The 27,423-nt window shown below is 38.8% G+C and overlaps 1 protein-coding gene across 1 annotated transcript in view; it reads left to right on the plus strand.

Annotated features, from left to right (window-relative positions):
• Positions 1-1,349: 1,349 nt before the first annotated feature.
• ZNF366 (zinc finger protein 366) overlaps positions 1,350-27,423 on the plus strand; it is a 35,876-nt gene continuing 9,802 nt past the window's right edge. Inside the window, 4 exon segments of the mRNA XM_069001113.1 lie at positions 1,350-1,558; positions 1,560-1,608; positions 19,991-21,319; positions 23,367-23,558. Coding sequence (XP_068857214.1) covers positions 1,350-1,558; positions 1,560-1,608; positions 19,991-21,319; positions 23,367-23,558 — 1,779 coding nt within the window.

Raw genomic sequence — 27,423 nt, forward strand, 5'->3', positions numbered from 1 at the left:
ACTTGAGGAATTCCTTTTGGATTGGATATATTTATTTTTCCAAACATTTTGTTTGAGAGAAAACGAGATTGCTATCTGCTGTTTCCTTATTTTTTTTGCAGGAAAGCAAAGGGTTGTTGACTTCCTCTCCCCTCCCTTCCTTCCTTCTTTCTGAAGGTACTGTACTCATCTGAAAAAAAAAAGAGAACGAAATGACTGTTCCTGTTCTCCTTCTTAAGTAATTTGAAACATTGTCCCTGCTAGTTTTCTAAGTTTACTGCAATCTCTGCACGGGGGGGAGGGAGACAGCGGGAGAGAGAGACAGATATTACAAACATGAGAGCAGGTAGAGTTTAGGGCAAGACTCCTTCCAGCTTCAACAACTGGTAAGTTAAGTAAAATGCTTTTATGGTTAACTCTTTAGAACTGCAATATATATATATATCTGCTTTTGTATTAAGAAAAGGTGTTAATCAGATACACATTTAACAGATACAAGAATAATAACTGTATGCATTAACAATAAGTCTATTTACGCTAGAGATACCTACAGTCTGGTTTTTAAATACTGGTGCTATTACCATATGGTTTAACCTATGCAGATAGGAAAGTATTTTCCAACAAGGATGATAATAGTCATAACCTGCTGTGAATTTTGCATTTGTAAGTTCTGCTACCAGAATCTTCTTACAGGCTTCACTAACTTTATCCCAACAGTTTCAGCAAGATTCAGTGGGCCATTTGTAAAATATAGAGAGGAGCTGTCATAGAGAAATCAATGTAATTCATTTATCATCTGCCAGTACTGAAGTCTGCTCCAACATGCCAACCTGTGCTATACTGGGAGAAGAATTACTGGGGCTGTTTTTGTTCCCTTCAAACTGCATTGTGTTTAGGATTACACGTTTATCTCTGCTCATCTGTGTATATGATTAGTCTAGGAACAGTGACATTTAAGAGGTGGTAAGATGGTTCCTGGCTCTCGCTTGAAATAAAACAAAACAAAAGAAAAAGTTCATGTTGCGTAGTACATAACAACACTGAGGCTGATCATCCACACCAGTAGTAGGATGGACTCAATTTTGTATCTCTTGTTTGCATTTTTGTAGACATCAATAATGTTTTTCACATGGTTCATAAATGCATCAGAATGATCAGAATTGCCATGTAAAATGAGTGATTGAATGCAAGCGTGTGTTTCAAATATTGCATGAGAAAAATCCCCCCTGCACACTTTTATAGAAGCAGAATGCAGAAGTGGGGCACATATAGGACAGGTGTTCATTTCTTTGCAGAAGGAGAATTTGTTCATCTTATGATTCAGTATTTCTTCAAGCTGCTGCTCTCTGAAGTGCAGGGTCCTCTGCAGGATGCCCAGAGCCCAGAGAGAGAGGCTACAAGTGGTGAGCAGATATTGCAGAGGGCTGGCAGACAGGTCCAGCTGCCCTGCTCCAGCTCCTGTTCCCGCCAGGGTACCTGGGCTGCGCTTCCGCCCTGGGACAGCCTTCTGCTCCCACCCCTCACTGAAACAACTAGTGGAAAGGACTTTTTGCCTCCCTCTATCCGTGTCTTTCTGCAAGTTTTCCCCTAAGAAGGCATGATCTACCACAAATTCAGCCCAGTTTCTGGGTAAGTTGTAAATTCCTTTTGCTTTGGGAGCAGCCAGAGGGGGTTCTGCCAAAGGAGATGGAATAACTTGTTTCTTGAACTCCTTAGCTTAATGTTGCCACTCAGTCTAGTTTGCTACCAGTCAATAGTTTATTTGGTTATACTCAACCCACAAACAATTTGTTATCTGCTAATAACAAATGTATGCCACTTCTTGCCATGAAAACCATTTGCCACATTTTCCACTCGGGATATCTGGGTTTATTTTTATGTGACTAAATACTGATTCAAATTAAAGAGATGATTTGGACAGCTATTTTGACAGTTACATGTCAAACACCTGGAATACCAGTTTTTACATCAAGTGAGATGTATAGGAGTCTTCCAAACACACACAAAAAATTACACAAGCTCTGTGTTTGTAGTGGTATTTTGTTCAAACTGCAGGGTATTAGTCTGGATTGCACTCACTTGTAAGTTTTGGTCTAGTTAGCTCAGAAGTTTAGTTTATCATGTAGGTAAGAGCAAGCTGCAGCCTTTAGGTACAGATTTTGTTTCTGAACATGATGAACATTTGTGTATTCTTGATTTAGATCATGTAAACAATAAATTCTTTCTCTGAGACACTGTCTGAAATAAATAAATAAGAACAAGTTTGTTCAAATCCTGGTAGGTGAAAAAAAGCAGTATATACTGTTTTCAAACCCAGTTCCCAATAATGAGCACAGAGAAAAAGGTTTTTTAAAGGAACGCTTAGTAATTTGACAGTTAAAAACAGACCTTTAAGTTTGAACTTCATTCGTAGATTTTACCTATTAGGTTTACTTTCCTTCAAAAAATACATCTTTGCAATCTTTTGGAGTTTATTTGTTTTCGCCTCTATAATTTATTGTCAGAACTATTGTAAGATGATTTAGTACAACAGGGGCCTGTAACAGAACTAATATCTTTCTTGAGGTGTCAGGATGATGATTTTTGTTTTGCTGACATGTTATTCCTACATCACTGAGATATTTACAAGCAGAGAAAGCTATAGTCTGATTTTTGATTGGGTACAGATTTACTACTGCAGTTCACAGCACAAATTAAATGTTTGTGAAATGAATTTTCAGTTATTCATCCCAATATTTGTGAGAGACTGGACTGTTAATAGTTAATAACTCAAATCTTAAAATGATAAAAATTGTTCACACAACAAACCAAGAATAAAAAGAGACAGGTTGTGTTTATTTTGCTTGAAGTCTTACTGCTTCTACTGCTTATAGCCATAGTTATGTATATAACATAAATAAGTAAATGGTCAGTCAGTGTATATATTTCCTCAGAGAATTATTTAAAGCCATTATTTCCATTTGATTTGTTCTCAATTATAATGAAATAAAATATAGAAGAATATTGCCTTTGTTTGGAAATAGAAAAACAAAGCTATACCAGTAATGGCAGAGAAGTTACAGAAAGAATTTGTAGCCCATGGAAATCCCAAGTTAACAGATCTGGTTCAAAAAGCATACAAATTAAGAGAAGTTATTCTGTAAATGTCAATTACCTTTTTATATTTAGGACCAGCCTCTTTAATGGTGTAAACTATTGACACTTTTCAGATACAGAATAGTAGCACTGAGTTACACTCCTACTAACATTTTGGAATGTCTAAAGTATATTTTTGACCAGGAGGGAATTTGAATATTTGAATCTCAAGGAGGTTTTTTTCACTTGTTTTTCAGTCTTACAAACAAGCTTATCAACCAGAGCCTGTTTTAGGACTATCTGGGTGCAGAGCAGTGGTAGTCTGAAAGACATGATGTGCATTTCATGGATAAATGTAGTGTCATGTCTTTAAGTGCTGTTCCTAGTAGTGCCAGAGAGATATACATGATTTAGAGTAGGATACACATGAGGGGATGCGAATCATGGAAGCAACCCAAGACAAGCCCCATATACCGAGACAGAAGAGTATGGATCTCAGACAGCACTTATGTTGTTTCCAGTCTTTGAAACTGCAGAATGGTGCAGAAAGATTTCTGAGTGGACTGCTCCACTCTTCTGTATGTGTCAGCAGAATGGCACCATAGTAATCAAAAGCAGTAAAGGCTGCAGAAGGTAATAGGGTTTTCCTGTGGCTGTGGTTAAAAGACACAAATCAACAGTGTGTAAGGCAACATCTTACTTACTAGATGATAAAAAATGATCCATAGTTTCTGAGCATCAATGCATGTTCTTCAGTAGCAACTGATCCAATCAAACTACTCCTTCAAACAGACCCTGTAAGTGCTGTGAGACTGCTACAGATTGTTGTCAAATTATTCATTTGATGGTCTACTTTTATAACCCAACCAATTTTTTAAAATAAACCACCTATTAAAACCAAATAGTTACTTTCTTCTTAAGTGCAGTAGTTTTCCATGACCTAGTTTACGATCTCAGAAGACCACAGAAAAGGAAGGAATGTCATCTTGGAGGTGAAAGAATTACAGAGACACAAATAATGCAATGCCTTTAAAAAGAAAGAAACAAATCTGGTATTGGGGGTGGGGAAAGAGACAAAAGTTTAGTTGGGATTATTCTTTTTTTCTGAAAATCTGATAGTCTGAAATTGGGACTGCAGCTTTCCATTGCTGTAAAAATGCAGTGGCACTTTATAAATGATATTGAGATTTTTATCCAATGAAGAGGCCTAAGTTAATCCTCAGCAGTTACTTAAAACACACATAGAGTTGCATGCTGGATGTGTATTTTTTGTTTATATCTATCTGGCAGGGACTACTCCTTCTTGCTTGACTTCTAAAATACTAATGATCCAGTGAAAAATATTACTTAATGTTTGGTTAATTCCTTCCAAACTTTAAAACTTTTTGACTTGCTTCTGTAAAGCAAATGATTTTATACATGTTACTCTGCTCTTGATAAGCAAAACACAGCATTTTCTTTCTCAACCAACAATTCTTAATGTACTGTAGAAACTTGTAATGTCACTGGTAGTAATTAAGCTAAGTAATGGTGTAGTAAAAGAAAATATTTTTGTGCTCTGGGGGTTATGGGAAGAAATTATGTGAATAATTGCCTTTTTTAAACTTTCATTTCTTATTTCCTGCTTTTTATGTTGGAAAAAACCCATTATTAATTATTTAAATGTAGGGTGAAAAATACCACCCTGTTTTTAATTTCTCTTCCCTTCCTCCCTCTTCTACCATGACAGCTAAGACACTAACACATTTTCCTTCTACTTTGCGGATATGCAGGAATTAATTTGATTTAAAGGAAAAATCTTAGGGTAAAAATCATGTTTCCTGAAAACCTATTTTTCCCTTGTGAATCTTCAAAAAAGCAAACCTGGAAACATGCAATTTTTCATCTGCATATGCTCATTAGAAGTACTAGAATTCAGAGAACACTGAAAAATACAAAGTTGAAGATTGGTTAGTTGCTAAAAGCTACAAGGTAAAGTGAGTTTCCTACACTGATAACATCTTTTGCTAAGAGCTAGAGCAGGTACAACCAATTTGAAATTGAAACCAAGGCTATGAGAAACAGCACACATTTTCAGCTGTTTTTCTTGGATGATGCTGTAGTAGAAGGGATACTAGTGCACAACGAGTAGGCATCACCCACACAGTCCTCTGATGAAGGCCTGACGAAGAATAGACACCACCTAATTTCCCTACATGGAAGAATCTTAAAGCTTGGTCTTCCCACAATGGAGGACCAGATGTGGTGGGTCTGGGAGAGAAGCATGTGGCTTCGCCCCTTCTTGTTCTGACAGCAGCCACTCTGATAAGCTGCAAGTGTGTTGCCTGGGAAGGACAAGATCTCTTCAAGTCTTCTTTTCATTAAATTGCTGCTATTCCTGGCTCCGAAAGAGCCACTTCAGTCTTCCCTGTTCAGGGTTGCAATGTAACTATTAGACTCTTTTTGCAGTGATGAAAGACTTTCTGTTTCATGGTGGGCTCTAAGCTGGACCTGCCACTAAAGACTTTGGAAAGAGTATGTGCTCTTACCAGCATGCAGTACACTGGATTTAAACCAAACTTGTACTTTAAAGTTGTCCAGGATGGATGTATCAGAAAGTAGCGACTATTTCAGGTTTAGTTGTTTCTCTGAGTTGCTTTTTAAGCCATGTAGTATTTCAGCTTGGTGCTTCAGCTCCAGGTAAAAATTATTAGAGAGCATTATTTGAAAATGGAGTGTCTATCATACAATACTTCCAGTTAGCATAATATTTTTCTACTAGTCTGCTTTTTCTTAAATTTATTTAGAGTATGTGTGTAATGAAAACAATATCAGGAGGTGGAAAGGGAATGATGACCTGTTTTTAGAGCATCTGTCAGCTTCTAAGGAACAGCAGAAGTTGTTTGAACCATCTGGTAGGCACCGGCCCACACTGGGTCAGTTCCTTAGTGCAGATTTCTGAAGCTCTGAAGATCACCCTGTATTTGTCCAAAACCATTGTCCTGTGATAGGAATTCCAGAAAACTGTAGAGGACTTCCTGGAAGAACAAGCTGACAACAATTTGTTCATAGATTCACCAGAAATTAAACCCATCCATTTGTAAATGTGCAGGAAAATATTTTTTCTATAGAACCACAGCAAGGAATCGCACCAGCATGAATGCTATATCCAACAGTTTTCCTGCATAATGCTGCTCTCACAATATGAAGTCATCAAGATTTCCAGAAGAATTTTGTATGTCTGTAGGCAGCATTTTGTTGGGATGTCACAGAAAGAGTCACATACATCAGAGAAATGGTGCTCAGCAACTCCTCTTTCTTCTGCCAGAAAAATGGAAATACCAATCTTTCATTCCAAACACATTAACTGATTTTTTCACATCCCACAGAAAGTGAATCCCACCTAAACTCCAGCCACAGGTAAAGAAAGCAGTTGAATGGCTATCACTGGATTCTGCAGGAAAATGATCAGGACTCAGGAGTTACCCTAATTACTTGCTGTAAGGATTTTGATTTAGTTTGTTTCCTGCTAAAAAACAATGATCAGGCTCCCACTGGAAGGCACTGAATGTGGTTAGGACAGTAAGTCATGACAGAATTCACTGGGTAATGTTCCCATGCTCAGACCAGACCCTTACCTGCTATTCTTTATAAAAGACAGCAATAATTCCTCTTAAATTTTCCAGGTTTTTGTATGTGATACTTGTTTTTTTCCCAGGGAAAAGTCCTGGATAGAATGATCGGGGGTAGGGTTATGGAGGTGTGGGCAGGGATTGATAAGATAGTTATATTAATATATATGGTGATTTCTCACAAAACTTCTTTTTATAATGCTGGTTGGCCATTCATACAGTCATGCTGTAGAGTCACAGTGGTTTGATGGTTTTTTTTGGTTTCCTTTTCTTTGTGATGAAAATCTGAACTGAGTTAGTATCCAGAACAAGCCTTTGTCATCACTTATGGTGAAGGATTAGTACTAGAGTGGTTTGGGAAATGTTCAGAACTTCAGGTTTTGAGCTATGTTGATTTTCTTCTCACTATTTTTCTTTTTTCTTTCTTTTATTTTCTTCCCCCCCCCAAAAAAAAAAAAAATTGCTTACTTATTTGTGATTCTAGTCTCTGTTCTGGTATCTCCTGGTGATACTCAGCTAAGTTTGAGCTGTCTTTCCCACTCCATATGTTAGTTTATTGAATTCAGTAAAACTAGCATGTTAAATCTGTTTCAGTTTAAAATGATTAACCTCAAGTATTTTCCCCCATATTTACCGTAGGAATTTCTTTTCCAATTGATGAAAATTACAGAAGCAAGATAAAATTTGTTTCGAATTTCAGATTTTCTGTAGTTTTGGCAAGAAACTTGTGCTTATTTTTAAGACTTTCTAGAAGTTAACAAAATAATTAAGAGCAATACGCAGAATGTGTTTTGGGCATGAGACAGGGAAAGTATTTTGTTCAGCCAAGGACAAGATTCAAGTCTGGCACCACAAGTGAAGGGAAAAGGCAGTGAGCAAAGTGTCTTAAATTATTTCTTGCAGGTACTTCATATGATCAGATGAAAATACCATTCTGTGCTGGAACTGAGGAAGTAAACACATTTCTCTTCAAACTAAATAAACTGATTTTTAAAAAATGAACTGTCATTGAGTGAAATTGTGAGATGTATGTGCAAGTGATAATTTTTCTGGACAATAAATGCATATTCAGCACAGTTTCAATGCTTTAACAGAGGTTTTATGCTCAGGCAGTTTGGAAGGCAGAACTCCCTAATCAAATTGCAGATAAATCAAATGAAGTTCCTTCCAACGCCTCAGCAATTTGCCTTAAGAGCCTTTTAAAACTCTGTCTTATTGATATGATTCTTAATTTTCTTTCTTGTTGGGTCTCAACAAAATAAACACAGTGGTGTCCTAAGAATAGCATTGATAGGTCTAATTCCTTTACTGTTTTCTCTTGTACTTAGGTTCAGAGGGAAATATCTAAGTCACTACTAAGCCAGCTTAATTACAAGTGAGTAATGGAAGCTAATAAGGATTAATCAGTCTTTACAGCCAAGCAGCTTTTCCAGCAAGAAATCTTCAACTGAAATAAATTTTATTCATCTTTCCTAAACAAATAGGAAAGAATTATCTGGTAATTACTTTTAATAACTGGACACCAAGAGAAGTGTTTGGTAGCAGATATATTTTTATAAACACACACACACATATTTATATATACACTTCTGTCACTCTGTGGGTGAAATCCTCTTCTTTCAGTTCTTATAGGATATAATATGTCTTACTGAAACACACTTTATGAAATACCTACCACTTTAGCAACCTTCAGTTTCACTATGAGTTTTGAATGTGTGAAACAAGGAAATGAGCACAAAAGAAATACAAAAAGCAATGGTCCTTCTGAGGACTAATAATCCTCTTCCATGTTTAAGAAAAACTAGCCTTTCATTAAAACTTAATCTGTTTTGGAAACTTTTTATGAAATTTCTTCCATACAAACCTCTTCTCACTTGGCCCTTCTCCAATCATGTGTACACATTTTATCTGGTCCTCTTTTTTGAGGTACATGTGATGCCCAGAAGGTGCTGGTGGAGGGAGCCAGTGGACTGGCTTGAAGAACCAAGTTGAAGGTGGCCCTTAGCTACCCTTTAAGATAACAAAGACATGGGAGGAGAACAAACCATCTCTCTGGCCTCCGTATAGGTGATAAGGACACTGGGATTACAGTAGGAAGGAAAGCTCAGTGTATTTCCTTTTTAAAGGTCATGAATGCCAGTGAAAGGCTTGCTTTCAAAATAACAGCTCAAGCCGGACAGCATGAGGGTTATGGAAGGGCATGCTTTTTTGATCATTCTAATTTTGGATGTTCTGCATACTCTTTTTTTTCCTTAAAATAACAGCTCAAACACTCTCCATTCTGCTTATAGTGTTTAATGATTGTGCATTGTAGGTGGAAAGATTATACCCAATCTCCTCAAGGACTCCACACTCTATCAAACATCGGTATTTTACTACAAAATCCTTCCTAATATTTATATTATTCATTTGTTCTTCTGTTCACCCTGTCTTTTATAATATCTGTATGGAGAGAAAAAAAAAATTCCTAAAGCTTCATGCACGCTATATAATTTTCCAGAGGAAAAACTATTTAACACATAGGATTCCTACAGTGCCAAAAATATATTATTTTAATTTGCTGTGGCAGATATGGGATAGACAGGAAACAGGGATGGAGTGATAGGACTTCTATAAACAGTGTTTAAAGTGACTCCACATGCTTTATAAAGGCAGGGACATATCCATGGTTCCAGTCTATGACATGAGATCTCCTTATCTGCTTAAGAAAAGGAAGAAATTTGTCTAATTGTCATCACCTCACTGCAGTCTAATCCCAAATCTTGTTCTCAGCTACACCCCAGATATTCCATAATTATTGCAGTACAAAAAAGGTGATGTCAGGGAGAGAATTAAGTCGTCTGCTTAGGATGAGAGTTGTTTAATTGAGTAACTGATAGAGCTGGCCAATCCATCATTAATTCCAATGCCTAGTGAGGGCAGGATCAAATTGCATTTCTACCCTGTCTGCTGGCACCAATTTCACTTTGCATATTTGAAAGTCTTCTACTACATGTGCTGCAAATTCCACTGTTATGGCCAACCTGATCTTGTCAGCCCTGAGCTTTGGGCAGGGTCTGAAAACTCAGGATACCTATACCCAAATGCTCTTGGGAACCCAGTCCTGTAAGTTCTCATGTAGCTGAATATACACTGACAACATCAAATTTGGGGCAAAATACAACAGGCACAAGATGGTAGGCTGATTCATTTCCCTCTCAAGGAGTTTGGACTCACACCTCTAACCTCTTAGGGGAGTGCCCTAGCTGAAGCCTGTGCTGGTGACTCTGGTCTCCTTTGTCTGGAGCTGGACCTTTAGACAAACAGAAGTGCAAGTGCCAAGGGGCAGGGAGCAGAGAGAAGTCAGATGTGATTGTTAGGGGCTGCAGACTCCAACCCTCTAGAATCTGGATTCCTCCCAGGTGTAACTTCAGGTTACTATCTGTTTGGAGGAAGTTTTTTAAGATGCCTGAAGATCAGGCTGGAAAGTTGATATAATATGCCTTCCTGTTTCTTGTACTCTTCACAAGACCAGTGTCTTGGGTTAGCTACACTGCTAGCCTGAGCTGACATGCCTGGTTTTACATCCTCCTGTGCCTCACCAGAGGCTCTGTTTCCTCTAAGCTATGTTTAACAGGTTTTTGTGGAGGAACAGAGAAAGGCAAGAGGTTGGGCCAGAGCCACCCTGCTGTGGGCAGAGATGGGGCAGGGCTGCACTCTGGACCCAGAGGTCTGCTAGCAAACAGCTGTTCCCCTCTCCCCTTCCTTCCCACTCCAAAGCAGCCTTGAGTTCCATGTTTGTACCAGCAATTCAGGCAGATGGAGATACTCAGCTGAGAACATAGTGTCTTGGCCCCCTTACACACTTTTAGACCAGGTAATTTGCTGTGCCTTGTAGGCTCCCGTTATATGTAGCTGCGGTTTGGGGTGACTGTGTAAACAGCTAACTCTGAATTTAGAGTCTGTGGATGTAACATTTGTTTCATTATGCAGGTTTTCTCTGTGTTGCTGATCATTTTAGCAAACAGAATAGAGAAGTAGAGAGGGAGTGAACAACAGATGGAGCACAGAAGTGAAGAGGGAAGAACATATAAGAGAAGAACTAACAAAACTCATAAAGAGGAAGAAAAAACAGAAAAAAAGGAGAAAGGAGGATAAGAAAAAGAAAAATAAAGAGCCAAACCAGCAGCCTAAACTATACTCAAAAACTACTTTGTACATACCCTGAAATGACTAGAGGTCCACAGGGCTCAAGTACTGCTAGGGGCATTGCCAGTAAGGCCCTAGGGTAGGTGATCTGTGGGCAACCCAGCCATACTGCTCCGTCACCCTCACCAGAGAGGAGAGTGGAGAGAATGACAGCAAAGGTGTCCCTAGAGCAAGGACAGAGTACACATGAAAGTAACAAAGGGATAGCAAACCATTTTCCTAAGCTGACAACATAGCACTCATACTGGAGAGAAGAAATATATCTGCAACTGCCTCCCTACAGTACCCGCCAACTTCTTTAACTTTGGTTTAAGTCTAATCAATGCAAACATAGAAAAGCAAATTATGCCATAAACCACCATTTAAACACTTCTGATGCCACAAACAGTGCACAGCTTTGGCGGTCTGCATGGTGGGACTGCTCCAGACATTCAGCAGAGGAAATCTGAAAACCTAGTTTAATACTTTCAGTAATTATCAAAATAAAAATGTCTGTAAGTTATGGAAACATGAATGTGCATCATTTTGATACTATTTTAAGGCATTTTCTCTATTATAATGAATACCAAAGCAACTATACTCTTTGAAAGTGCTCATAGTGTCTTGCTTTCTAAAAATGAATACAAACAATGAAACAAATACAAGCTACACACAAATACAAGATTATTTCAAAAGACTAGTCTATAGTCAGTGCAGGCAAATGGGTATGTTAAAATTTTGTATTTCCCAGCTAACATACAACAAAATTATGCAAGTTAAAATGTTAAAATTTGTGAAAAGCAAAGACAATGCAGGGACACTATTTCTACTGCAGAGTTTTCTGTGAGAAGTCCCATTTCTTTGTATTGGTGCCACCTCCCAGACAATACTAATGCAGCTATGCTGGATAGGAAGCCCTTAGACCAGAAGGAATATCTAAAGTAACCGAACGTCAAACATGAAGCTGGGATGATGCCAAAATAGCAAATGAAGGGGGAAGAAAAATTTAATAAATAAGATATCCTTGAAAGTTCATTGCTTGTTGCATCTATTTACTCTGTCATGTCAAGCTGTCAGATTTTTTTAATCAACTAACTTTCTTTGATTTTCATTAAGCTTGTCTGCAAAGGTTGCCGCCTGCTGACATACTTTCTGAAGATGTAAGTATTTTTTTCAGTTGGTTGTGGAATAGATGGGTTCCTATCTCATTGGAAAACAGAATGTATAACAAATAATAAGGCAAACTGTACTTTCAGACTTCATTGGAAGTCTTCCCACAAGCCTTAGTGAGCTCTGATTATGTCCTATGAAAAATTATCGAGGTTATCACTTTTCTTTTACCACGCATTTACTGTGAAAAAACCCCCACATTTCTTGATGGAAAGAAGAAGTTTTTTCCTGAAGCCTACTACCAGCAGATGATGGTAATTTCCCAGGGAGAAGTGAAAAGACAGTGAGCTTCTTAGTACTATCATACTAATGTAGGAAGAAAAAACCTGATCTGGCTCACTTCTCATTTTCAGTCATTCCAGGTCATGTTCATGAACAATTGTTTATTTATTACCAGTTCCGGTTCTATTAGTGATGGTAATCCAAAATGGGAAGAGAAATATTTAGGGCAATATCTTTATCTTGATAGTGTTCTCCATTTAAGCAGACATATGCCTCAACAAAAGCATGGGGCAAGAAGCCTTATCTCCATAGACAGTAAGTTGATGGTTGAATCATGGACTTCATTTGTACACTGGGTCTACATGCATGTGAGAGTGAGGAAACAAGTGTTTGTAGAAGTGGTATTGAAAAAGGTTTTGCTAAACTCAATGACTATTATTCCCAGATCAGGCCTGTTTTTCTAAAAGCTTCCATTATATTTGTGTTGCCTCATCAGCATCTGCACTCACTGATTTTGGATACTTTCTGTAAATCCATATTTAGTTTTACAAGGTAGTCCAAATTTCACTAGGTAGTCCAAATTTTTCTCTTTTCCCAGCTCCAAACTGTGACAAAAGTTGTCTCTTCATTTAAAATGCAAATAATCTTTTAGGTTAGCTTTGGATATTGTAGCCTAGAGACATGACGGCTGATTTGGGTGTCTTAACATATACTTAGTTTATATTTAATATGCACACAGTGTATATACTCAGATTGAATTTATTAACATACACTCCGTATGTGTTAATGGACCCCCTTTTTCAAAACGTTCTGCTTGAAATGTGGATGTTTATTCCTGGAGAACATGGATGGAAAACACATCTTGCCCAGACTTCTCTAAAGAATAGGATAGTAGGTTTGACACTGATTTTAGAGGAAGTCTGATGTGAGCTTGGATGTGATTTTTTACCTTCTGCCTAGAAAGATTCATGCTGCCACTGAAGGAAAACAGCAGGGAAAATTGTAAGGAGGGATCAGATATGTACTACCTGAAAATACTTGGTTACCAGTAGCGGATATATTCACCTTTGTACAGGTGTTCTTGTCATTTTCAAAGTTTGACAAATAGCTTAAAATAGTGTAGATTCAGTTTGGTGCGCTTCACTATATAAATGAAATGAATTCATTATAATAAAATCCCTTGGTCAGATCCTGAGACAGATGCAAGTTTTGCATAAATAGCAAATGAGAGAAAACTGTGTAAATAATTTGCTGCTTAGTTCAACAGCTGTATAACCGAATACATTTAAAACCAAAACATATTTGGAAGAGCAGACCGAGAGTTCATTAAACCTATTAAGAAAATGATAATTATCCCCATAATAACTGTTGACAAGAATCAGTGATTGAAAAAACCCAGCTGCTTGTTCAATAAAGCTGAAGCTCACCAACTGCTCAAGTTTAGCTCAAGAAATGTAATAGTGTTAAATTCATCACTAATCCTTACCACATCCAACAGAAACAGCTGTTAGTTTTCATTCTTTGTTTGTAGATGGCCATATTTCAGGGCCTCAAAAGGAAAACAGAATTGCACTCTTACAGGGCATGGTTTCTACAGTCCTATGTGTTCAATTAAACATGGAATTTCTCTTCCAGAGAAGAGAAGCTGTTTGGCCAATTTGGCCCCCTTTAGACTTCCTCCACTTTTATCTGTTTAATCTTCTTCTGAAAGAGCAAACATTAGTGCAAACCTCCTAATAAAGTAACCCATTTCCCTTTGTCATATCACTTTCACTCATCTTAGCCTTATTTCTGGCTTTGTGATTGTGTTGCCCAGGAGAAAAATCAGAACCGTAGTAGTCAGTGTTTAAATTTGAGAAACTTCATAACCTCATGTTTTTATGGCTGGACATATTATTAATCTGTAGACAGAAAGATTAATCCAGGAAGCAGAATCTTGATTCTACTGAATTCTTAAGAAAATTTGCTTTGACTCCAGTACCAGGTATTAACTGGAGACTGTAACAACGTATTTGCTTGTAGAGCAAATAGCATCATTTACATACTTTCTTGAATTGTTTGTCTTAGAAATGAGTGGACATGAGAAGGTAAATGGAAATTCATATTCTGCATTAAGCTCTCTTCCTCTTTCATGGAAGTTAGCAAGATTATTAGCCGCAGCATAGATATTCTATTTTGGAAATTCCTCAACAACTGTCTCAAATCACTGTAAAATTTCTTTTCTTGTTTTGAAAGGGCAATAAGAGCTAATTTTTGGTTTTATTTTTCAAAATATTGTATTTCCATGTGCATAAAGAAATAAAATTTGGGGATGCTTGTCCCTTCTACAGATACTGACTTTTTAATAAGTTCTGGAGTGCTCAGTTTAGGAGGGGGTGCTATGTTTAAGGGCCAATACAGCATGGAAATCTCCATCTCAGTGAGTTTCCAGACCAATTTTTCAAAACGAAGTAGCTGATATATTACTGATAAAAGCTAGAATTTGCAATGACCATCCAATGTTTAGAATCACACTACATAGCACTACATTTTAAATAATAAATTCTGCAGAAAGAGAAAACTTTTAAAGTACTTATACAAGAAACACAAAGGGTTCTTAAGTGATAATTTGAATACAAAAATATTTAAATAAAAAAATATATTAAAATAATGCAAAAAAATTTAACTTCAAACTTCCTTCCCGCCTTATTTGTTGCTGAGTATTAAAATGACATCTGCTATTCCAAAGCCAGGTAGAAAGAGTGTACTATGGACCTGTACTAAAACTTTAAAGTTCTCTGCTGAAGTTATTTAAGGAACAAGGGACTGTTCCCTAACTATATTTTGTATTTTCAACAAGAGACAAATCTGTTTTCTCTTCTATGGTTTCCTCAGAACTCATGTTTTTGTGGAATTGGGTTCTGGACATAGTTAAGATCATGCCTCCATTCAATTTAGCAAGGCTTTGCTACCAGAATGGAAGAAGAAATAATTAATGTATATATTATAGGAATTTAAGGGGGAGAAAAACCAACAAGGTGATCCGTATTTAGACTTCCCCTTTTCTTTTAAGTCCTCTATGTGTTGGATTATACAGCACATCTCTGATTGTGCTGGTCACTGACTATAAACACTTTTAAACACTTTCCCTTGTAGGATTGGTCCTGTGATGCCTGTAGCTGTGGCCAGTGGAATAAGCCCATATGCTCACTGAAAGCAGTCAAAGGTTAGTAGCACAAGGAAATAGTTTCTTTCTTATTTCAAGGAGTTCTTAATCTCTGTGTTCCATAAAGAGTGAAACTTTGCACAAAACTCTGTGTGAAAGAAGGGAGTAACTGGAAGCCAAGAAAAGAGAGAGCAGTTAGACACAACTCGTAATTTCTACGTATTTTTGGCATCATTTCAATAATCCAACAAGAGCAGTAAATAACATAGCTGGGTCCTCAATTGCTATGGGCTTTCTAAAGAATTTTATACACTTATTGTTGGGAAAAAATGAGATACAAAGTTGAAAGATGTTTGAGGCACATACTTTATAGGGAAAATTTTGATCTAAAGGCATTATGTTCAAATTGTGTGAGTTCACTCTGCTAAAAAGGATTTTTTAAAGCAGATTTTTTTCTTTGGGAAAGAAGTTGAGAAGTTTTCAGTATTCTTGGGATTCTCTTCCCCTTCTCCCTTTTTAATAAGTCAAACCTTTCTACCCGAAGAGTTTTCAAGATCTAACTGTTGTTATTTTCACCAGAGAGCTAGGGTGACAAGGAAACAGTAGGATGAATACCATATATATATATATATATATATATATATATATATATGTATGTGTATATATGCATACCTACAGACATAGTGTGCAATTTAGGGCACCACATTATATAAATGATATAAATCTCTTACAGGGTATCCAAGGGAGGGCAATGGAGGGCCGTGAGGGGAAGCCGTATGAGGAGCAGCTGAGTTAATTTGTCCTATTCAGCTTGCAGAAGAGGAGACTGAGGGGAAATCTCATTGCAGTCTACAACTCCCTCATGAGGGGAACAGGCAGGGCAGGTACCAATCTCTTCACTCTGGTGACCAGTGGCAGGAATTGATGAAACAGCCTGAAGCAGAGTGAGGGGAGGTTTGGTTTGAATATCAAGAAAAGGTGTTTCACTCAGATGGTGGTTGGGCACTGGAACAGGCTCCCCAGGGAAGTGGTCACAGCACTAGCCTTACAGTGTTCAAGGAGCATTTGGACAATGCTCTCAGGCACATGGTGTGATGCTTGAGGGTGTCCTGTGCAAGGCCAGGAGTTGGACTTAGATGATCCTTGTGGATCCCTCCCGTCCAAATCAGGATGTTCCATAATTACATGAATTAATATTGTGTATATATATGTACACTACTTCCAGTCAGTGCACCATCAACTGAAAGTAATATTGTGGCGTAATTTTTAGATACTTGTCCAAGTTGTAAGCAATTATTTTATCTTTTACCTCTATCCAATGTGATTTTTGAGTAATAAGTTTAGATAGCATTCAGTTTTTCCTTCAGTTAGTCCTTCTTCGTGCATTGTTTGATCCCATTGTCTAAGCTTTCTGTCTTAGAGTTTAGTCACTGAGCCTTTAGCTTCACATTTTTATCTCAAAGATAATTATTCGGTCTACACTATTAGAAAGAAGCAATCTCTTTGCAGGAAGTTTTTAAAGATGTGTTCTCTTGTCCATGGCCTAACTAGGTCACAGAGATGTGCTTTTATCTATCTTTAGAAGAAGGTTTATCCAGCATGTAGCTTCCTGAAATAGAAATAGGAGTGTATTTAGTGCTCCACTCACCTTCATGCTCTCCACCCAGCATTTCCAAGAATGATGGTATAAATAGCATCAACATGTCACAGGTGATAGAGGGAAAATGTGTCTAGTTTTCCAACCTAAACTTTGCCTGGTTGGCTAGATACATGCACACAAACACACACATTTATATAAGTGCGTCCCTCAGGAGGGCCACAAGGATGTCACAAGCTTATGCAGAGAGAAAACTGGAATGGCCAAAGCCCAACTGGAGCTTAATCCAGCTACTGCCACAAAAAATAACACAAGAAGCATCTATATGTACACTCACATCAAAAAGCAGGCCAAGGAGAATCTTCATTCTTTGTTGGATGTGGGGTGAAACTTAGCATTGAACAGTGAAGAAAAGGCTGGGGTACTTTGAGCCTTCTTTGCTTCAGTCTGACATAGTCAGACCAGTTGTTCTCAGACTGCCCAGGCCTCTGAGCTGGGAGACAGGGAACAAAATGAAGCCCCCATAATCCAAGGGGAAATGGTCATCAACATGGTACAATGCTTAGACATGCACAAGTCTGTGGGACTTATGGGATCTGCCCAAGGGTACCAAGGGAGCTGGTGAAAGTGCTTGCCAAGCTACTTTCCATCATTTACCATCACCCCAGGTTGTTTGAGGAGGTCCCAGCTGACTGGAGGTTGGCAAATATGATTCCCACCTACAAGAAGGCTTGGAAGGAGGGTTGTAGAGCAGCTCATCCTGAGTGCTATCACACAGCACATACAGAACAACCAAGGGATCAGGCTTAGCCAACATGGGTTCATGAAAGGCAAGTCCTACTTCACCAACAGGAACTCCTTCTATGACTTGCTCAGTGGAAGAGGGAAAAGCTGTGTATTCTGTGTTCTTGGACTTCAGCAAAGCTTCTGACGCCATTTCTCACAGCATTCTCCTGGAGAAACAGACAGCTCATGGCTTCATGGGTGCACTGTTTAGCATGTAAAAAATGTCAGGATGCCCTGGCCCAGAGGCTGGTCGTGGATGGAGTTATATCCAGCTGGCAGACAGTCACCAGTGCTGTTCCCCTGGGCTAAGTACTGGGACCAGTTCTGTTTAATATCTTCACTGATCTGAATGTGGGGATCAAGAGTAGCCCTGCTAAGTTTGTGGACGACTCCAAGTGGGGTGGGGGTGTTGATCTGCTGGAGGGATGGAAGGCTCTGCAGAGGGATCTGAACTGGCTGGATCCTGGGCTGAGGGCAGTGGTGTGAGGTTCAACAAGGCCCAGTGCCAGGTCCTGCCCTTGGGTCACAACAACCCCAGGCAGCGCCACAGGCTGGGGCAGAGTGGCTGCAAAGCTGCCCACAGGAAAAGGACCTGGGGGTGCTGGTGACAGCAGCTGAACATGAGCCAGGGTGTGCCCAGGTGGCCAAGAAGGCCAATGGCATCCTGGCCTGTACCAGGCAGCAACAGTGTGGCCAGCAGGACCACGGCAGGGATTGTCCCCCTGTACTTGGCACTGGTGAGGCCACACCTCAAATCCTGTGTTCAGTTTTGGGCCCCTCACTCCAAGAAGGACATTGAGGTTCTGGAGCATGTCCAGAGAAGGGCAGTGGAGCTGGGGAAGGGTCTTTACTCTGTAAAGAGTGGTTGAGGGAGTTGGAAATTTTTAGCCTGGAGAAAAGGAGACTAAGGGGAATATTATCCCTCTCTACAACTGCCTGAAAGAAGGTTGTAGCCAGGTGGGTATTTGCCTCTTCTCCCAGGTAACCAGTGGCAGGGCAAGAGAAAATGGCTTCAAGCTGTTCCAGGGAAAAAACCTCTTACAGAAAAGGTGGTCAAGGACTGAACCAGGCTGCTCACAGAAGTGACTGAGTTACCATCCTTGGAGGTATTTAAAAGATGTGTAGATGTGGTGCTTACAGACATGTTTTTGTGGTGGACTTGACAGTTAATGGCTGGACTTGATGATCTTAAAAGTCTTTTCTGACATGAATGTTTTCTGATTCCATGACTCTAGAAGGACAAGGGAAAAGATAGCAGCCTTATTTAAGATGAACCAAAATTTAAAATCAATATTTTAGATGAACTACAAATTCAGATGAAGCTCCCCATATGATCAGTGGAACACAAAATTTTGTTAGGCGAAAATTATTAATCTGCTTTATCACATAGTATCATCAGATATGCTCAGAGCATTTTTAGGTGTCAGTTACTCTGGAGTCCCAAGGGTTCTGTTGACATCAGCTCTATATTTAGTTTTATAGTGGTGATTTTGCCTACCTGTTTAGAAACAAACAAACAAACAAATCGTAGATAAAGCCTACTAAACTGAATTTAATTTGGAGAGTTGTCAAATGTCTTTCCTCCCCCAGATCTGCCAGGCAAATATCTCTGGGATTAAAACAAAGAAAATAAATTTATCTCCGCCTTCTTATTACAATACAAAGTGAGAGTAGCCAGGAAACATGGCGCAAAACCTGATGGTACACAGTGTCCTTAGATCACTTGGCCATTGTTTTCTCTCACAGCAGCACATGTTAATGATACAAAGAAGTTTAACATTTTTTGGCTTTGGCTTTTCATGTCACAACCATAATAAATGTGCATATTATTGTTTGTATTGCCATATCCTTTAGATGCACCGCCAATTTCCAGAGCCTGTGCATGTGCAGCCAAGGACAGAATTTTGCCCACAAACAGACTGACTGAATTAAATTAAGCAGAAACATTGCCATACAGATTCAGCTGTGAAGTAATGTGTCACAGTACAGAATGTTTATGTTGTAAAAATGTTGTGTGGGCCAAATCTGCTGCATGAAGACCAAGGCTTTTTTGCCTCTCACTTAACAATTTAATTCTCCTTTAAAAGGCCTTTGTCTTATATAGACTTAAGATGTCCTTAATTGTATTTAGTTAAAAAACCCAACAACCTTCAAAACAATAAAATAGTCAATAGAATGTTAAATCCAGAAGAACAGGAAGAAATAAAGACATTTGGGGTTTCTTTTGCTTATTTTAAGGAATTTGGGTCACGGAGAAAAAAATCGAATATGATGAAGAACGAAGAAACAAGTTTTAATGTGGACAATACCCGAGCCTCTCCCTTCTCCCGCTGCCTGCAGCCACTCAGCCCTGTTACAAAGCCACACAGAGCAACTCCATTTGATGAAGAATTCAGAACACACCTCTCACATTTCTGCTATGGTCCTCCTCCTCTTGAAAACATGGAAACATTCCAGGGGTCCTTGGAAGGAGGGTCTCGTAAACGCAAGAGCATGCCAACAAAAATGCCTCCTCCCATCACGCTTGAGGATTCCTCATCACCACCAGACAGACCTGAAGATCACAGTGACATAGGCTCTTCCAGTCTCCCTTTGGTGTTCCAACAGCCAGCTCAGCCCAAGTACAGTTCCCAGATGATTGACCTCTGCAACTTTGGTTTTCAATTCTACAGAACTCTGGAGCATTTTGGAGCCAAGCCCATTAAGAAAGAACCAGTGAAGCCTAACATGGCATGGCCCAATAGCCCAGCATTCATGCAGGCTCCTTACCCTTATTATCCTAAAGTCCACCCTGGCTTAATGTTTCCTTTCATTGTGCCACCAAACTTTCATTTCAGGAACCCTTTTCAAATGAAAAGACCTCCAGAACCACCCTTCAGGAGGGCTGAAGTAAGAGAAAATGGTGAAAACAAACAGAAAGTGGAAAGAGTAGATGTCAATCTTCAGATAGATGACAGCTACTATGTTGATGTGGGGGGTGAACAGAAACGCTGGCAGTGTCCCATGTGTGAGAAGTCCTATACATCCAAGTACAATTTGGTGACCCATATCTTGGGGCACAGTGGCATTAAGCCACATGCTTGCACCCGGTGTGGCAAGCTTTTCAAGCAGCTGAGCCACTTGCACACACATATGTTGACACATCAGGGCACTCGGCCACATAAGTGTCAGGTATGCCACAAGGCTTTCACCCAAACTAGTCACCTTAAGAGACACATGATGCAACACAGTGACATCAAACCTTACAACTGCAGGATCTGTGGCAGAGGTTTTGCCTACCCCAGTGAGCTGAAAGCACATGAGTCTAAGCACGAGAGTGGACGAGAGAACATTTGTGTGGAATGTGGTCTGGACTTTCCAACTCTGGCCCAACTGAAGAGACACCTAACCACCCACCGTGGCCCTATACAGTACAATTGCACCGAATGTGATAAGACCTTCCAGTACCCAAGTCAGCTGCAAAACCACATGATGAAGCACAAAGACATCCGCCCTTACATCTGCACTGAATGCGGCATGGAGTTTGTGCAGCCCCACCACCTGAAGCAACACTCCCTGACTCACAAGGTAAGCTTTGCATCTGAAGGTAGCACGAGGATTACAAGCTACTAAACACAAATATACCCACCTCGTCAGAAACATGGCCTCTTGCCACCTGCAGAGGCTTACGCAGAAACCTCAGCATTGCTGGCAGTAGTATAAGCCAGATGTCTTTGTCAGTCTTAAAAATGAACACACACAGCCCAACTTTGTTACAAGCAGGAGTTCAATTAAACCACCTGTATTACTTCTCCAAACTGGATTCACATCTCTCTGTTTCTTGGGGATTTTTTCAGAATGACCTTCTGTAAAATAACATAATTTTGCAGAGCTGTATAACCACCCCTCAACCCCAAAATTTAAATTTTTTTTTTTACTGAAAATCAGTTCTCCTACTTTGTTTCCTTAATTAGGTAGTAGATGAGTTTTTAGTGGACCACAGGAAAAAAAAAAGTTATTACTCATCAGGTTTTGAAGAATCATTATAATGAGACATTTAAAAACCGAAAAACCCTAAGAAAAATTCCCCTTTGTGTGTATGTTGTCCAGAATGCCAATTAATAGAAATGGACAAGCAGGATCATAATCACAGCCAATTCATATCAAGTGGAAGTCTTGCCACTGCTGAGAGCAGTAACAGCAGAGTCAGCTCAGGCTAGAAGCAAGCTCTGGAACATTTCCAAAAAAGATTGCTTTCAAAAATAGGAAAAATATAATTGTTCTATTCAAGAATCTCTGAAATTGACTGTCCACTTCTACAAAAACAATAAGACAATAATAACACCTTCCACTTTAATAAAAATTTTCTTCCAGGTTTGCATATTTTTCCTTTAACATTTGAATTTTGGCTTTTACATGAAAAGCATTAAAAATACAGAAAGCTAGAGCACTTGAGTCTTATAGGCACATATTCTTTGAAAACCCGACAACCTCTACTTCCACATTTACTTTTTCTTTTCTGCTTCAAGATTATAATTTCTCTTCTTCCTGGAGATTCCCTGGTCTTTGAATTTACCATGCAAGATTCCACTAATTGAAGACTTGGTAGTTTTTTTTGTCACAGGAAACAAAATGCCCCTGAGCCCTTAGAGAGCTTCTGCTTGTTTGTCCACAGCTGCAGGTGGATTCAGCTGTGAATATAGTTCACAGTACTTAGCTGACTAAAGGCATCGTCATATCAGATGAGCAGACACTTGAAGCTGCTGTTGACATTCAGTTTTAGCTTTGTAATTAACTGTGAAAACTTCCACTGACAGTCATTTCACATGTTTTTAAAGAAGGCCTGTGAAGGAGTAATTGCTCTCACCTAGTAAACCCTTATTACCTTCTGCAAGTTAAACTCTTAGGCTGTTTAGTAGCAAATTCTTTGGTTTTCATAGTATCTAAATCACTCTTTGAGAAGCTGGTGGACCACACAGGTGTGAGTAAGAATATTGAATTATGCAGTAGTAAATTGAGTGGTTAACAAAAAAGGTGATAAAAATGTTCTATAAATCTCATATAAAATGAGATCATTCCATTGGGGTTACTAAAAATCCACTAAGAATAAACAGATTTTTATCTCTTCAATAAATGCAAGATGTATAATCTTATTTGGTGGTATTGTTTGACTACTCTCCATTACTTCAGATTATTTTCTCTAGCTTTCTTCAAAATAGGGCTGTGTCTTTTTCATAATCCAGTAATATTCAATTATTAAAGGCAAGCACTACTTTAGTCTTTAACTGGTGGGCTTTTATTTTGGTCAATACGTGTATATGTTTGATCAATACTTTACTTAAGCAGCAGAGCAGGACAGGGAAGCTCTGACATTGTGTCACGTTGATTTGTAAACAAACTTCATTATTTCATTAAGCTTACATTTTGTTTTACTTCTCTGCTTCTCAGAAGCTTGTAAGAGTTTGTCAGGAAAAAATACACAGGTATCTATTACTTGAAAATATATTAAAAGTGAAATAATTTATTATCAGCTTTGCCAATACAGAATGAATAATTCATACATTGCTGTACTGAAGATTAAATTATCTAGAAAATTTTCCATTTACAGGAAATTTCCATTTACATTTTCTTTCAGGGTGTGAAAGAGCACAAATGTGGAATTTGTGGTCGGGAATTTACCCTGCTGGCCAACATGAAGCGACATGTCTTGATCCACACCAATATCAGAGCCTATCAATGCCATTTGTGCTTCAAGAGCTTTGTGCAAAAGCAGACTCTCAAGGCCCACATGATTGTTCACTCTGATGTCAAACCCTTCAAATGCAAGGTAAGTGCACTTGGTGGCAAAGGCATTAACCTACAGTATATTTCTCCAATATTAGCATTTTATTATATGGTAGAATTAGAAAAACAAAACATGCTAACACATACTGCAGTTGCACTTAAACTAGCATAAACCAGTCTGGTTTTCTTTTTTTTTATCCAGGTTCTGCTTATGTAGCACAAAATAATGGAGGTAAATACCTGTGGTTTACTCCCTTTCCCTTCAATATCAGTAACTTTCATCCTCACATAGTTTTGGGGTTTTTTTGCCTTGTGAGAATTTAACTGCCACAGATGTTTGAGGACAACAAACATATCTGACATTGGCTTTGTACAACCACCCAAAAGAAGTCTAAGTGCTTAATAGCTTGAAACACTTACAAAAAGCATTAATCAAGTCATGCACCCTGCAGAGGATCATGGAAAAGCAGCAGCCACAACTTCCCACAGTGATGCTATGCAACAGTTCAAGAAAGCAGTCAGCAAAATACAACTACAGGAGGGATTTGAAAGGGCCAAGTGTAATTACCAGACTGAAATTCAGGGCAGGACAGCAGTATGCTAACAAAACAGCCTCTGAGACCATCTGGCCTTTCTACAATCCTGTGCAAATTCCAGTTTGCTCCTTCCCCCCAGCACTGGAGGCTGACATACCCTTTCCAGCCTCTCTTCTCCTCCCTCCCCGTAAAACATTAATGCTTTCTTGACCCTGTTCAACTCTAATATATTCCTTATGAATTATTCATGTCTATATTCTTACTCAGTACTGGATGCTACATAAGTTCTTTTGCTGCTGATCTGGTTCATTACTGTAGTCATACCTTGTGAAGTCAAAGGTCATAGATTTTTTCCCCACTTTAATTTGCTCTAAGAGGGCTCTAAATACAGAGTGGAGCATAACCCAGCTTGTGCATAAGTAACTGAAGACTGATTTGGAAGCAATTTCTAGAACTCCTTCATCCTACATCTTTATGGTATTGAATATTTTCTTTAAAGGAATATTTCATGAAGAAGCAGAGATGGATGAAAAATTTTAAAGGAATTATTGTCTCTTGAAAAAATGTAGAACTTCAAAATGTCATAGGAATATATGATATTCAGTGCTAGTTTTAGTAAGAAAATGTCAAAATGAATCTTTCTGACTTCATAATTTTTCTGTTAAGTTCAAAAAATTTTCCTTTGTAAAACTAGCAGCAAATTATACCGACTTCAGTATTTTTATTTTAATTTATGTCCTATTAAAATATTATTTTGTATAGTAGGGCTTCCATTATTCTATGTTGATAAAAGAATTTCTTTTACTGAAATTCTTAGGCTGTAACATGTCAGGTCTGCTGGAGATTTTCATTCTTTGAGAACATCTGCAAACCTCCTTCTTGCTTCTATTTGGTTGAAGTCCTCATCTGACTCCTCAAAGTTCAGAAAAGAAACTCAGTTTTTGGATCAGATTTTGTGGGTGCAGTATGTGGATACACATGACTTTTTAGGTACGTGCAGATAAACTGGAAGGTTGTGTTCAGCTCAGTGTTTGATGATGACAGATTATTGAAACTTGGAGAGGGCAGTAGTTGGAACTGGGAAATGGAGTATCACCAGTATGTTTTTTCCAGCCAGTAACAAAAGCTCTACAGGAACACCTGTTTTTCTTATTTTTTTACTTTTCTGTCCCCACCCAGTGTCCCTAGGAGGAAAGAAACAAGTAAGCACAGCGAATCTGTTTCTCGTATGGCTGAAGCAGTGTGAACCAACATCAGGGCCCCTGACAGAGAAGATTGCAACAATAAGCAAAGGCAGAATCAGGAATTTCTCTTTTGTATTAGGAATATCTTAACATTACCTCTCTGACAGAGCCCTCAAAAGACTTTTGAAAGCAAATATTTCTGGCAGGTACTCGGAGGGTTAAGGCAATGACCAGATAGCAGCCTTTTGGCACCAAGCTCCTCCTCAGCAGAAGGAAGGATATAGCTTTATGAACAGCCTGCTTAACAATGGCTCACATGTCCCCGGGGAACTGCCTGCAAATAGATTTCATCTTGCTTTCTCTTGTACTTTTCAAAGCTTCCTGTTTTCTCACGGTCCTTTTGGACAGTTTACAGTCATTCTCCCTCTCCTTCTTTCTTTGAGGAAAGGAACACCCTTCTTATGAAGAAAAAAAAAAAAAGAAGAAGAATGCAAGGGAAAGAGAGCACAGCAGTAGCCTTTATACTTCACCACATGCAATGGTTTTCTTTACCTTTTTCTCACAGCAAAGGAAAACATGAGTTTTCCTATGTGTCTAATCACAACTAAGCACAGACTCTCAGAAGTGAGGGAGTAGCAAATAGTTGTCCCTTCTGTTTCCTCATCCAGCTGCAGCCTGGATCTCTGTTTAACTTTCCTCTGAAGAGTGAACTTGTCTGTAGAATTTAAAGGCCTGAGCCCATGTTGCCTTGTTTATTTCTGTTTAAGAAAAAAAAGACTAAAGAGTTATGAAGGTTTTACACCAATTGGTGCAACAGTACTAATTCTGATCTGTAGAGAAAGTTCCCATGGAATTTACTGTTGTTTTTAGTGCTGAAGTAATCAATGTTTCAGACCTCCAATAAAGGATTCAACAGATTTTTCTTCAGCCCAGACAAACACACATTGCAGCAGATGTTTTGAACTCCACCTTTTTCCCCATCTAAAAATGTGTGTCTTAAACAGGAGCCCAAAACAAAGAAAATGTGAGAGAGAAGTACTTTGAGAAGAAACAAAACAGGCTGACAAATCTAGAAGGATGATACTTCACGTGCTGGCTTAGGAGGAGAAAATCTAGGGTTGAACTAACAGACTTTTCTAGCAAACTATACTGAAGTCCGTTTCATCAGCCAGTGCAACAAAGTCTCCTCAGCAGACTTGCAGCTGACGTATTTCTCTTCAAGATGTTATTTTTGTTTTGTCTCAAGTAGACAGCCTAACAGAAAGTCCACAAGTAAACCATGTTGTTCCCGATATCCCAAGTTCATCTCCCTGAGTACTATGGTGCACTGTAGAGAGTTCTGCTGGAGCTCCCCCCCATGCAGCTGCCTCAGGGTCATCTTTCATACTCTGCTTAATCAGTGCTCACAAGCCTGTCATGTCGCAGAGAAAGAAAATCTTGTACCATCTTCTAGTTTGATCTGCAGACTCAGGCTCTTCAATGAGCATTACCTGTGTACTCCAGCTATATTTGAGTTGCAGTCTTCCAGCATATGAGTGAGAAACCTACTTCCTTTTACCTCTGGATCATAGATGTTCATCTGGAAGCTGTCTTCTGCCTTTTTAAAAGGACCAGTAAACCAGAAATTATGCCACAGAGACCCATCATTCCAAAAAACAATTTTCCTATCTGCATTACTTTAATTTTCCTGCCCCACCTCTGCACTCTAGCACCATTTCCTCATATCCCCAGAGAAGATTTCAGGACATGAACACATTACACATCTCTAAGATGTGCCTGACTTTGGGACATGGAAAACCTGTCAACTTCATTGAGAAACACAGAACTCTGATGCTAAAAAACTATCCTTTACCACGTCCCTGTCTTTTTAGTATGAAGAAAGAGAAACAAATATTGTCTTGATAGAAAGAAACCACATGCTCCTCCTAGGTCAGTTTCAATACTCAAGACCTTATGCAGATACGGTTTTGCATGCAGTACTCTAGCCACTCATCTATTCAACGTGATTTTCCTTGGTTACCAGTTCAGACAGAGAAGACCTGCTATAGGAAAGCAAGTCCTGGTGACAGCATAAGTCAGCCACAATACAAGCAGATAACCAGAAGCCTTCAGCAAAGAGGTGTTAGAGAGATATTGTTGTTGACATTTTTGTAGGAAGAGTAATACTGATATATTTACAGGTTGTTCC

Source organism: Aphelocoma coerulescens (assembly GCF_041296385.1).
Source record: "Aphelocoma coerulescens isolate FSJ_1873_10779 chromosome Z unlocalized genomic scaffold, UR_Acoe_1.0 ChrZ, whole genome shotgun sequence".
Lineage (NCBI taxonomy): Eukaryota > Metazoa > Chordata > Aves > Passeriformes > Corvidae > Aphelocoma > Aphelocoma coerulescens.